The 13319-nt window shown below is 40.1% G+C and overlaps 1 protein-coding gene and 1 non-coding gene across 2 annotated transcripts; one reads left to right on the top strand and one right to left on the bottom strand.

The window, feature by feature from the left end:
- Positions 1–20: 20 nt before the first annotated feature.
- Positions 21–7891, top strand: mosmob (modulator of smoothened b). The gene is given in 3 exon segments (NM_001200748.1): positions 21–594; positions 7138–7350; positions 7468–7891. Coding segments are annotated over 3 exon segments (504 nt in total). The 5' UTR covers positions 21–488; the 3' UTR covers positions 7653–7891.
- Positions 7892–9948: 2057 nt separating this feature from the next.
- Positions 9949–10030, bottom strand: trnal-uag (transfer RNA leucine (anticodon UAG)). The gene has a single exon. It is a non-coding gene; the product is annotated as a tRNA-Leu (tRNA).
- Positions 10031–13319: the final 3289 nt, after the last annotated feature.

Genomic DNA, 13319 nt, shown 5'->3' on the forward strand with positions numbered 1-13319 from the left:
CAATCTCGCGAGAAGTGGCTATCCCGAGGTGCACGCGATGGTTGTGAGACCCGCGCGTGTCTGTGGAAATCCTTCAGTTTGCACAACAAAGGAAGAGCAGAAAATCCGCTGAAATTCTAGGAATATTCAAGGCGCTGGTTAAGCACTCGGTTTGGCTAGATAAGGATATTTTTTTTGTGGCGTTAGTCAACCGTATTCGGTTATCAGATCATTCACGATGATGTGTTATGAAAGGCACGAGCGCTGAGCGGTCCTCTAGAAAGGGTGCGCGCGCGTTCACCTGCTGATGGGCTTCATAACGCCTCCATAACGCCGTGAGTTCACTGCTGAGGTTTCTTTATTAGCTGAATGTGTCTGATGGCTGCCGGTTTATGGGGTGGTGAGGTTAAAAACAACTCATGAGAAAGTTGCATCACAGAATTTCACGTGAGAAAATAAATACTCGACGGACTCTGAGCCACACCGTTGCTTTGTAGAAATTATGGGAAATGGATAAACTCACCATTATTTCAGGATGTCTGTTTCTTGCTGCCGATATTTTTGCAATTGCCAGCGTCGTGAACCCAGACTGGATCAACACTGGAGAAGAAGAAGGTAAGAACTCTGGTCAATGACTACAACACCATTAACTCCTACTCTAGAGCTTTCTTTACCTTTACCAGGTTGTATACTGTAGTATTCCATCCATCTCTTCAGCTAAAACTTTTTGCTCCTACATCCTTGTACATCCATCCATCCATCCATCTATCCATTTTGTGTACCTCCTGTATATCCTACACGGGGTTGCAGGGAAGCCTGGAGCCTATCCCAGGGAGCTCAAGGTACGAGATGGGGTACACCCTGGACGGTGTGCCAACCCATTACAGGGCATAATCGCACACACATTCTCACACTACGGACACTCTGGAAACGCCAATCAGCCTACAATGCATGTCTTTGGACTGGAGGAGGAAACCGGAGTACCCGGAGGAACCCCCGTGAAGCACGGGGAGAACATGCAAACTCCGCAGTGGCGGGATTCGAACCCTCAACCCCGGAGGCAAATGTGCTGGCCGCTAAGTCACCGTGCACCCCCTTCAACATCCTGTTATAATCATTACAAATGGATTCAAAAGTGTATATGTTTATGAACATAACACTATTAACTCCTATTATTGAGCTGCTATTACCTTTATCCTTACTCTTACTAGTGTACTATAGCATTCCATCCATCTCTCCAGCTCAAACTTTTTATCCGTGCATCCCGTTACATCTCGTACAGTCATTACAAATTGTCCAAAATTCAGAAGTGTAGCTGTTTATGACCACATCATCGCTAGGAGAAATAAGTGGCACCACCTAAATTACTTCTAGGGCGTGATCTGATTTGTTTCCGGGTGTAAAATTGAGTGGTCGCATACAGGTCCGTAATAACGTTATAGTTACTGATTCGATCAAGATACCTACAGCAAACCCCACAGTACTGACTGAAACAGAGGTGACACTATACACTGTTGTCTGGAAGAGCTTTTCAGTTAGCTTTTTAAAATAGATATTTACCCCGGCTCAAACTGCTCAAATGCTATACCCTACAGAAACGCACACACACGCTCAGAAATAAAGGTAACTAACGGTACTTTTCCTTGTTGCCGGGGTGATACCATCAAGGTGACGTCGTTTGTACCTTTCCAACTAATCTACGGTACATAATGATTCTTTAAGGAGCATTGAAGTACCTGTAAAAGATGATTAAAGGTACACCGATGTACTCTTGATGGTACCGCTCCAGTGACAAGGAAAAGTAGGGTTTGGTACCTTTACGTCTTATACAAAGCAGCTTTTTTTTTTATCCAATTAAACACATTTCCCAGTGTGAATGTGTGGAAAATTAGACCGTGTAAAAAAAAAAAAAAAAACAAACAAACTGTAATCTCAGTGTAATACTAGCATACTATACAAAATATAATATCCATCCATCCATTTTCCGTAACGCTTACCCTACATAGGGTCGTGGGGAGCGTCGAGCGTATCTCACAGAACTCGGGGCACGAGGTGAGGGACACTGGGGACAGGGTGCCAACCCATTGCAGGGCACAATCACACACACTACGGACAGTGTGGAAATGCCAGTCAGCCTACAATGCATGTCTTTGGACTGGAGTACTCAGAGGAAACCCACAAAGCACAGGGAAAACCGCACACACTTGGCGGAGGCTGGTTTCGAGCCCGTAGCCGCGGGGGTGTGAGGCAAACATGAAATAATATAATATAAATATTATAAATATAGGACACGATGGTGGTGCAGTGGGAAGCGCATGTATATGCATGTTTCCTCCAGTTTCCTCCCATCTCTTAAAAAACACACGACAGTAGGTGGATTGTCTATTCTAAAAGTGTGTTTTTTGTGGGTGTGATGCCCTGTGAAGGACTGGTGTATTACTGCCTCACACCCAGTGTTCTCAGGATTGCCTCTAGATCCTCCGTGACCCAGACCAGGATAAAGCAGTTATTGAAGATGAATGAATAAGACTAATAGACATCTCAGTCATCCCAGAGATTTGATTTGAAGACCGATTTGGTGTGGCAGGATATTAAAGGGTTGGCAGCTGCGACCCCAATGCCACCATGTGGTCAAGCCCAGACACCCAATTTAAAAATTTCTCCAAGGACTGCAGAAACTAAATCATAATGTAATACATAACAAAGTTCAGGGCTGAAGTTAAAGTCAAAGTTTGGGATGGATTCAGATATATTCACCAATGTTGTGGACCCCATTTTAAATCTGTTTCCCGGGTTGTAAACAAGCAGGAGCATTTACTCAGAATGGTGATATTCATGAAAATCCAGTTTGTTCAGAGAGGGGGAAAAAAAAAAGCAAAACAGTGGGAGACCACCGTTAACCAGTCGACTGACCTCACAGGATGTGATGGACGTCATCATCACGCATGTTCACTTGTCAAGAATACCGTGAAGGATGACTCATCTGACCAGATCTCTTTTTCCACAAATCTGTAGACCAGTGCTGATGGATTCTGCACCACTAAACTCTCAAATGTGCATTTGTTTTTGTAATAAGGGTTTTATGCACTGTAGGGAGGGAACCGAATACAAACACATTAGTAGGGTCGAACAGATAATGTGTTCTAAACGGATACATATATGAATAGGGTGCGATCTTTCTTTTTCTTTCTTTTTTCTTTTTTTAAAAAAAAATCTTGCCAGAAATATGGTTTAAACGAGAGGTTTGCATCGAGACTGGGATCTCGTGGGGCACGACAGAAGAGTCACGTGAGCGAGAGGATTTCATTACTGTCATGCAGGTGCGAGCGAGCAGTTACATTATGAAACTCCCAGGACAAAGAAAGGCCTTGGGTTAACACGAACTTGTGGCTCTGCACTGTGGTGTAGCCAGGAAAGAATTTCAGCGTGGTGAGGAAATGTACTGAATAAAATCGCACCGTGATCGGTACACTTCTATTGATCAGTGTGATGCGATCACGGGTTTTGAGTGGATACCAGACAGTACTGGCACGACTTTGATATTTAATCATTTAAGGTACAATCAACCTTCGACTGATCCTGCCATATTAATAACGTTGCCTTAAATGACCTTTTGACAGTTCCACTGAAAATGATTCAAATATCATGCTGGGAATAGTGAAAATGACATTTTATCTTATTAAACCAGATCTGCTCTTTTTTTTTTTTCCCTCATCCTGCAGTAAACTCCCAGTACTTCCTGTTCAGCAGCTGTCACCTCCATGTGCCTGAGCTCAGAGTGGAGCTGACTAGCTTTCAGACAGAAAAAGGAAAAACGCACGATAATCCTGTTTCTGTCCGTAACAGCTGGGCGGCAGTACAATGTGATTAAACAAACTAATTGAATGTAATCATAATGATGATCTTTTAGGGACATCGTTATAGCTCAATGACTGCTCAAAAAAATCTTATGACACTGAATAACATTTGTGGTCAGTAACTGCACTATAATGATGCTCATTAAAGGTACAAATTTGGGCTGCAACTAACGATTATTTTCATAATCAATTAATCGGGTGTGGTTTTTTTTTTTTTTTTTTTTTTTTTTTTTTTTTTTTTTTTTTTTGAGATTAATCGATTAGCCGAACGATATAAAACTTATAAAAATATAAAACTTTACATGAACACAGTTGTTTGTCAAATTTATATATTTATATATTTATATATATATATATATATATATATATATATATATATATATATGTATGTATGTATATGTGTATATATATATGTATATGTATATATGTATATATATATATATATATATATATATATATATATATGTATGTATATGTGTATATGTATATATATATGTGTATATATATGTGTGTATATATATATGTGTATATATGTGTGTGTGTGTATATGTGTATATATATATATATATATATATATATATGTATGTATATGTTCAGAGTGGTATCATCCGATATGATAACCGATACCAATTGTTCTGCCTTTTATGCCTTCTATACAATGAATAATAATTAATTCCACAATTCTGAAAGAAATGTAAATAAAAACTTTATTCTCTCCATTTCAACAAGTCATATCACAGTGACTGGTCTCATAAACACAAAACACATCACTCTAATTAACATTAACACATGAACTCAATTCTGAATATTAAGTTATTGAATGTCATTAATTCATATCAACAGAATTAATTGACTGAATTGTATTAATTGACTTTATAATTAATTGACAGAATTAATTGACTGAACTGTTAGGCTTCACATTCACTTACCACAAACAAAAAACATTTCTACTTCACTGAACATCAAACTGGTAATATATAGGCCTAATATAAACCTTTTTTTGATGATGTTAGCTCATATTAACATTAACTGGATACGAAACATACTACTATACAAATATATTTTTCTGTGCAATATATACTACTTTTTGGTACAAGAAATAATAATAACTGCATGAGCAGTATTTAAAAAAAAAAAGTCCCACACACGGTTCCAACCAGTTATCCTATGCAAAAGAAAAGAGCCTTCTGGTTTAGGCCACGTCCACTTCAGTTTTAAAACAAGATACAGAGACTAATATGAATATTTGGAGCATGAAACAGATACACTCTGCTATAATATCCCTCTCTGTGGACTTACATTCAGTCAATTTAGTGTTTCCTGCCATATCACTCTAATGCAAGAGCGTCACAGTGATTGAATTTCCAGCTCTATTTACTGATGTCTTTCCCAAAGAACTTGATCCAGATGTCACTTCAGTCACCATTCCTATTGAAACACTCATCATTTAAACTTTGTGACTGAAGCTCCTGTCCCAACAATAAACTCTCATCTCAGCATAGATATGTTCCTCTTGCTGTATTTATCCATAATCATGGTCAACTGGGTCTGGGCAGTATTTTCATACATGCCACAGAGTATGGCAGGAAATGAATTGCATCATGTAGGACACTCGTGTAGAAGCATCTGTCTTCGTTATGTTTCTCCACTCCTCTAGTCAGTTTTATTTTTTCATTAATTTGTCTCCAGTCTGTATACAAAGACAGACTTCCTGGTACCTATGTTTTCTTATTACACTCTAGTTACTGTGTAGGAAATGAACAGGATGTGCCACACACAGTTAATAAAGACATTCTGCCTCTGGGAAAGTTTCCATTATAGCACTCGGTATTACATTATTAAAGCTTACAGGATTCTTGAGTCAGCACAGAGATTTAAAGGGGAAATGTAATTTACTCGTTTTTTTATTAAGACTAATTTGTTCAAGATTAATTCTGATAGGATTTATTTTTCTTCACCGTCAGCAAAGATGGAAAGATGGTTTAAAATGTGCTAACACCGTCATTTTTTTCTTTTCTTTTCGGTCACACCGGATACAAAAAAGTTTGAACTTTTCAGAAAAGCAGAGGGGGATGTCAAGCGTAGTTGGATAGCGCAACCAATCATGTCACAAGTTTGTGCGTGAATCTACAGCGATTCATGACATGCTACCATTTCCATCTATCCATTTTGTGTACCGCTCATTCTACACAGGGTCACGGGGGAGCCTGGAGATCTCGGGGAACTTGGGGCACAGGGCGGGGGACACCCTGGACAGGGTGCCAAGCCATCGCAGGCCACAATCGCATACTACAGACAATTTTGGAAATGACGATCAGTCGTGTCATTGGACTGGGAGAGGAAACCGGAGTACCCGGACAAAACCCCCAAAGCACGGGGAGAACGTGCAAGCTCCGTGCACACAGAGCAGAGGCGGGTTCCACCCCCAACCCCGGAAGTGCAAAGAATCGTGCTAACCACTAAGCCACTGTGCCTCCTATGCTACTATTTATGATTGCTAATATTAAAATGTTGCAATAAAACTAAATGTAGCAATTTGGCTATTTTCGAGACATTCACCGGTACGTGACGTGACATTGCCCTTTCAAGTCACACAGGTATAATCCCTATTCTCTTGATTTACTCCAAAGCTACAGTGCAGACATACAACCTCTTTATTGCCAGAGTTAAACCAGTATTTATGTTATCTTTCTTAATGAGGATAATAATATATCTAATCTAGATATCTAGGCTAATTAGTGAGCTGATACTAGCGAGGACTGTTAAGAGCGGCATTATGTTTGAGTGTGCGCATCATGTGAGTTTTTTGTTTGTTTGTTTTTTAAGCACAAAAGATAGCTAGCACTTTCAGTCCAGAACAAATCCCAAGGGTGACAAGCATCCTTTAGGAAGAACTGAACCGCAACTAAACCTGAGGGCTGGAGCATGCGTTTGTATTCAGTTTTGTGGGGACCTGCACCCGGAAGGCTTGATTTCAGGTTAGGGTTAGGGTCAGGGTCGGTGCCGGGGGGTTGTTATTATACATCAGCCATGTGGTGCCTTGCGTAATCCAGCCATTTTGGGATTTATTAAGCAATGCTGATTCTCCTGTGCGCTTCAGGCGAGTGAGTCATACAGCAGCCTGAGTAGAATGAATGGGGGGGGGGGGGGGGGATAAAAACACCCACATACATAAATGTAGCCCAGGGATAATGTATAATAGTGTTTCCAACAGGTGAATCATGAGCCATGGGAAGTTACACACCACATGAATTATAAAGAGCGAACTGTCAAACATAATTGTGTGTGTGTTTCAATCCAGGCGCCCTGACCATGGGGCTGGTTTGGCAGTGTCAGACGATTCATGGTCGGGACAGGATATGTTCATCCCCGAGCCTTTCCCCAGAATGGCTCGCAACTCTCTTCTTTATCATCCTGGGCATCATTTCACTGTCCATCACTTGCGCCCTGTTGGTGCTTTCACACTGGCATCAGGAGACGGCGAAGTACGCCCGCTGGATCGCTTTCACAGGAAGTGAGTAGTGCTTCTGGAAGCATTAGCCTCGTTCAGTCCAACAAATAAATAGGCAGCATTCAGTTGATTTTGAAAAGTGCATGCTGTTTTTTAACGACCTTGTCTTTTCTGTTTCAGTGGTCCTCTTCTGTCTGGCAGCTCTTATATTTCCAACCGGATTTTATGTCAGTGAAGTTGGTGGACAACCTTATAAGTTACCCAACAGCACCGTTGTGGGATCTTCATATGTACTTTTTGTCTTATCAATATTTTTCACAATCGTTGGACTGTTGTTTGCTGGGAAAGTCTGTCTGCCTGGCTGACCAAAAGCATCGTCGCTAACGTGTCTGTCGCAAGCTATAGAACTTTGCGCAAAGCATGGCGTTCCCTTTCTGACGAAGTGAAAACGTGCTCTAAAACTGACCCACAAAGACAAACGACAAGATTTTATATGCACTATGTCAAGACTTGTGTATTAGAGCTGCACTGTATCGTTGGCGCAGATGTACTTATTTGTTCAGTGTTGCCTTCTACTGATCATTGTTTTTAAAGAATCCAGTTCTATTTTGTTCTTTTGATGTCGTCTTTGTGATGGTTATCCTCGATGTCATGGCATGTAAAAACAATGACTTAAATACAGTGCTCATTTTTTTGGCTTAAAGGTAAAAGCAGGTGACAATGACGATATTGCCTGGCCAAGCTGAAAAGGTGTTCTTGCTGCACAGGAAAAGTCTTTTCAAGCCACAATACCAGCACTGTCCTTCTCCTCCAGGATGAAATCTCAGCCTGTTATTTATAGCTGAACTCCTGTGCCACTTTCAGATTTATCCATCTATTTGCGAGATTCATCCGTGTATGAATCGGTCCCGTTTCCTTGGCAACAGCCAGCATTTAGAGAAAAGCAGTGAAAAAGCGAGAAATTTCTTTCCTCTTTTCTTCTAAAAAGATGATTCGTATTCATCTTTATACATCCCTGTTGATAAACAATAATTAAACAATTAAATGTCAACATTAATGAAATAATTACATTTCATAAAGAGAAACGAGAACATGTTACAGTTAGTATCATACATGATGAGAACGAGGTTGAGAAAAGACAGTTAAATATGTAAAACTATAATGATTTTATTTTTAGAAGGATGTTTATATTTTCTGCATTCAGGAAGTTATTAGCCAACATAATGACAGCATTAAGCAAACATCTGGGAGTTTATAATACAGATAATTATCAGATATTATCTAATCGATGGTCTATAATCAGCTTCGGAGGATCAAACGAATCAGTGTTCAGCAGGATCATGAAGCACTTTATTAGGAACACCTGTACACCTACTCATTCATGAAATTATGTAATCGGCCAATCATGCGGCAGCAGTGCAATGCATAAAACCTCAGTGTGAGCGCAATGATTTTGACTGTGATATGATTGTTGGTGCCTGAAGGACTGGTTTGTGTTTTTCTATAACTGCTGATCGCTGGGGATTTTCACACATAATAGTTTCTAGAGTTTATTCAGAATGTTGCAATAAAGAAAAAACATCCAGTGTGGAGCAGTTCTGCGGAGAGAAATGCCTCATTGATGAGAGAGGTCAACAGGGAGAACGGCCAGACTGGTTCGAGCTGACAGAAAGGCTACAGTAATTCAGATAACAGCTCTGTACAGTTGTGGTGAGCAGAAAAGCATCTCAGAATGCACAACATGTCAAACCTTGATGCAGATGAGCTACAACAGCAGAATAACACGTCAGATTCCAATTCTGTCACAGAAGAACAGAAAGCTGAGGCTACAGCGAGCACAGGTTCACCAAAACTGGTATTAACGGGCCCAAAGTGTGCCCAAAAAAAACATTCCCCACACCGTTACACCATCTCTACCAGCTTGGACTGTTGACACAAGGCAGGTTGGATCCATGGATTCATGCTGTTGGTGCCAAATTCTGACCCTATCATCTGTGTGCCTCAGCAGAAATCAAGATTCATCAGACCGGCTACATTTTTCCAATCAATCATCGTTTGAATGCCACACCTATTTGAGTATTGTTCCTGACCATGTGCAACCATTCATGGCCACAATTCACCCATCTTCTAATGGCTACTTCCAGCATGATAACGCAGCGTGAAACAAAGCAAAAGTCGAGAATCTCAAAAGAAAATCTTGTGGAATTCATGCCATGAAGAATTGAGGCTGTTTTAAGAGCAAAGGGAGGCCCTACCCAGTATTAGTATAGTGTTCCTAATAAAGTGCTTACAGTACTATATTACTCAACATGATCATCAGTATTACTTAAAACAGTACTATATTATTCAAACTGGTTTCATGAACATGACAGTTAGTTCAGTGTTCTCCAGTGGCCTTCACAGTCACGGATCTGAATCCAGTAGTACACCTACAGTATGGGACGTGATAGAACGGTAGGTTCACAGCATGAAAACGAACCTGCAGGAATTGTGTGATGTGTGATCATGCCAACATGGACCAAAATCTCAAAGTAATGCTGTGGAATCCGTGCCACAAAGAATTTTAGGCTGTTGTGAGAGCACATGAAGGTTCTACCCAGTATTAGTATAGTGCTCCTAATAAAGTGGTCATTGAGTGTGTGTTTCGGTGAAAAGAGAGTCTGGCAGCGGTGGGATTCGAACCCACGCCATCGAAATGACTGGAGCCTAAATCCAGCGCCTTAGACCACTCGGCCACGCTACCACGTTCCCGAAATAGTTAAATCAAAGTTCTAAAGTAGCTCGATATGCTTCTACGGCGACTTTCGAGTAATAATTATGCGCGGCTAGCTAACTTAGTTATCTAGTTATATCTACACGCATTTAAAAACGTAGGAAACATTACACGGCGTATTAGCCGCTGTTGCTATTCACCACAGCACCAGAGTCCGCCATATTGGAAGGGGCGAGATTTAATTACAAGACAATGGAGGTCCATGGAAAGATTTTGGTTTCCCTTGACAAGATTGGCTGTAACTAGCATTATATTTATCTGAGTTCCAACATTTGCTTTGTTTCGAATTTAATAATTGGGTGTATGTTTATTTCATCAAGTCCCCCCATCCGTGTGCACATGGTGGTGTAGTAGTTAAAATCAGTCATCAAATTTGATGAATAATTCCAGAAAAATAAGATATTTTTGTAGAGTGACACAATATGACCAGGGAAATGAACCAAAAGGGTAATAAAATGGCAGCTTAGAATTAATTTTGGCTTGATAATACAATAAACATGCCTACAGAGGAATATCTCCCAGACAAAACCAGTTATTCAAACACATCAAATCTGTGAGCCTATATTATTATTTCCTCAGACAAACAAACTGGTTTAATTATGTAGGGGTGGACACAATAAAGGAAACCAATAGCAATATATTCATAGCAATAAGGATGTCTGAACAGCTTTTATCCATCCTGGAATGCTATCACACAGTTCCTGAATGGTTCGTGATTGGATGGGACTTATTTTTTCTTCCCAGTTCTTTGAGAGATGAAGGAGGTGGATATCTACACTGTAGTCTATGCTCCAGATCGTCCCTTAAAAGTTAATAATGGGTGATTGGAGAGGCAATTGAAAGCACTTAACTTCATCCTGGTGTTCATCAAACCACTTCTGAATAATTTTAGCAGTATGGATGGGGACATTAATCACCCTGGAATATGGGAATGTCATTAGGAAAGAGTATTTGCACCATAAGGGGAATCTGATCCTGTCAAATTGAGTCATACTGGTTCACTATTATATGACTCTTCAAAGCAATCACGGGACCCAATTATTTGTACGAGATGGCTGCCCAAACCATTGTAGATCCCCAGCTTATTTAACAGTTGGACGTTGTGAGTTGAAGCATCATTTGGCTTGGTCTGATAATAAATCCATCCAGACATTAGATTTATTCTGAAAGCTGACTCATCAAGCCATATTAATTTAGTTTGTTGCACAGCACTCCAAGTTTTGTGCTGCTTCCACCAAGTGATCCTCAAACACTGGCCTTCGATACAGAAGATTTCTGAATGGCCTGTCTGCTATGAACTCTAGCTTTGTCAAATTCTTGATGTACATTTGGACATAAAATTGCTCATTCTTTTGTGGTTTCATTTTGTGGCCATTTAGGAACTATCCTGTAAAGTGTTCATCTAGCCCTGTCAGTAAGCTTCAAATTGAGACCACTGTTCCTCTTTGCCAGTGGCATTTGTCCACATTTGACAAACGTTGCTATAACATTAGGAGACTTTTCCATTTTTTTTGACTGATGCCTCTGCACTTTGGGCACCCACTCTCTGACCGTTATGAAACTCTGTTAGTTGCTTCATGTTGCTTTGAAATCTCACCTATCAAAGTGCTAACTGTCAGATCTGTTTTTATAGCTGAGACGTGCTGTTAGTTAACTATCAACTTAAGTTGATATTTTTCATGTGGTGCCCGCTGTATGTTAATATTCATACTAGTTTAATGTTTAATTCTGGTCGATTTCTGTAGTTTTCTGTCAGTTGAACTATATCTGTACACAGTTTTGTCAGTTAGCAGACAAATCCTATACAGATAACTGTAATAGTGCACTTTGATGCATTTTTATGAGCACAAAAGAAATCTGTATATTGCTATATTTCAGGGGCATGTGCGAATTAGTCGTTTGCGAATGAGTCAGCTGTTCAAACTCGTTCTTTTAAGAGAACGCTCAGAGCTGATTTGCATTTATGAGTCAGGCTTGCTTCTTTTTTTTGCAGTCACGCTTAAGAAGAAGAAGCCTTTATTTTCACAAATACAGTACAGTACAGTGAAACTCTTCTTCTTCTTCTTTTCTGTTGTTGTTGCATATTCCACTTGTTGGGAAGTTGGATTCAGAGCACAGAGTCAGCCATGATACACCATCCCTGGAGCAGAGAGGGTTAAGGAACTTACTCAAGGGCCCAACAGTGGCAGCTTGATGGTACTGAGGCTTGAACCCACACCTTTCTGATCAGAGCCTTTTACCACTGAGCCTTGCAGTGTAACAAGCTCAAAATAATTCAATCTACACCTCTTTTCACCATCTGAGCTGTATGTTACCCGTTAGTTTGTTGAATCAGAATGACTGAGGATCTGCTGTACTGCTGCTTATTGAAGATGTGCTATATGTGTTTAATTAGTGGAGACGATCAGTTATGATAACAGAAATGAACCTTCTGAATGAAGCACTGACATAGCAGGCACAATAACATCACTGCAGGGATACTTACTGTATTTGTCATTGATCATTTGTAGCATCTTGCTGATGTTACAATCATATAATTAAGCAATATCGCACAAGCAAGATCAGCATATCAGTATAACAGCATGCTTGAGAGTGTGATACTGCTTTAATACAACAGTTCTGTAAACAAGAAATTAATATCGAGTAAGTGACATTTCGGACACAATACGGACAATCGTACTGTTTATTTTTGCTACTCAAGTGAAAATAGACCCTGAGGAAGCCACACTCACTTTATAGCGCATCGTCTATCCGGCTAGCTAGCTCACAATGATTTGTACATTCCCGTTAAAGGTGCCTTCTGGGGAAATTGGCATCCCTTCAATAATTTTCATCTTCATCTGAAGAGCTTTCATATTTTAAGTCAAACGGTATATTTCTGAAAAGTATTGTTTGCCATGTCTGTTGATGATGTCGCTAACATTACTGCACTGTGTAACAATTTTGAACTAGGGAGTGGAATTTTATATGGCGAACACAGACGAGTGGAGAGGTACACATAATGAAATGTCCTAACTAACTGTAGTATAAATAGATTTTTATAAAATGCAATTATAAAATGTTATTTAGTAAATTAAATAATACAATTTCATGGAACAGCAGGCACGGTGGCTTAGTGGTAAGGGGATTCGGATCATGCATCCTCCCTGTGTGTGTGGAGCTTGCATGTTCCCCTGGGTACTCTGGTTTCCTCCCTCGGTCCAAGGACATGCTTTGTAGGCTGATTGGCATTTCCAAATTGCCTATAGAGTGTGAATTC

The sequence above is a fragment of the Ictalurus punctatus genome, chromosome 13 (genome assembly GCF_001660625.3).
Source record: "Ictalurus punctatus breed USDA103 chromosome 13, Coco_2.0, whole genome shotgun sequence".
Lineage (NCBI taxonomy): Eukaryota > Metazoa > Chordata > Actinopteri > Siluriformes > Ictaluridae > Ictalurus > Ictalurus punctatus.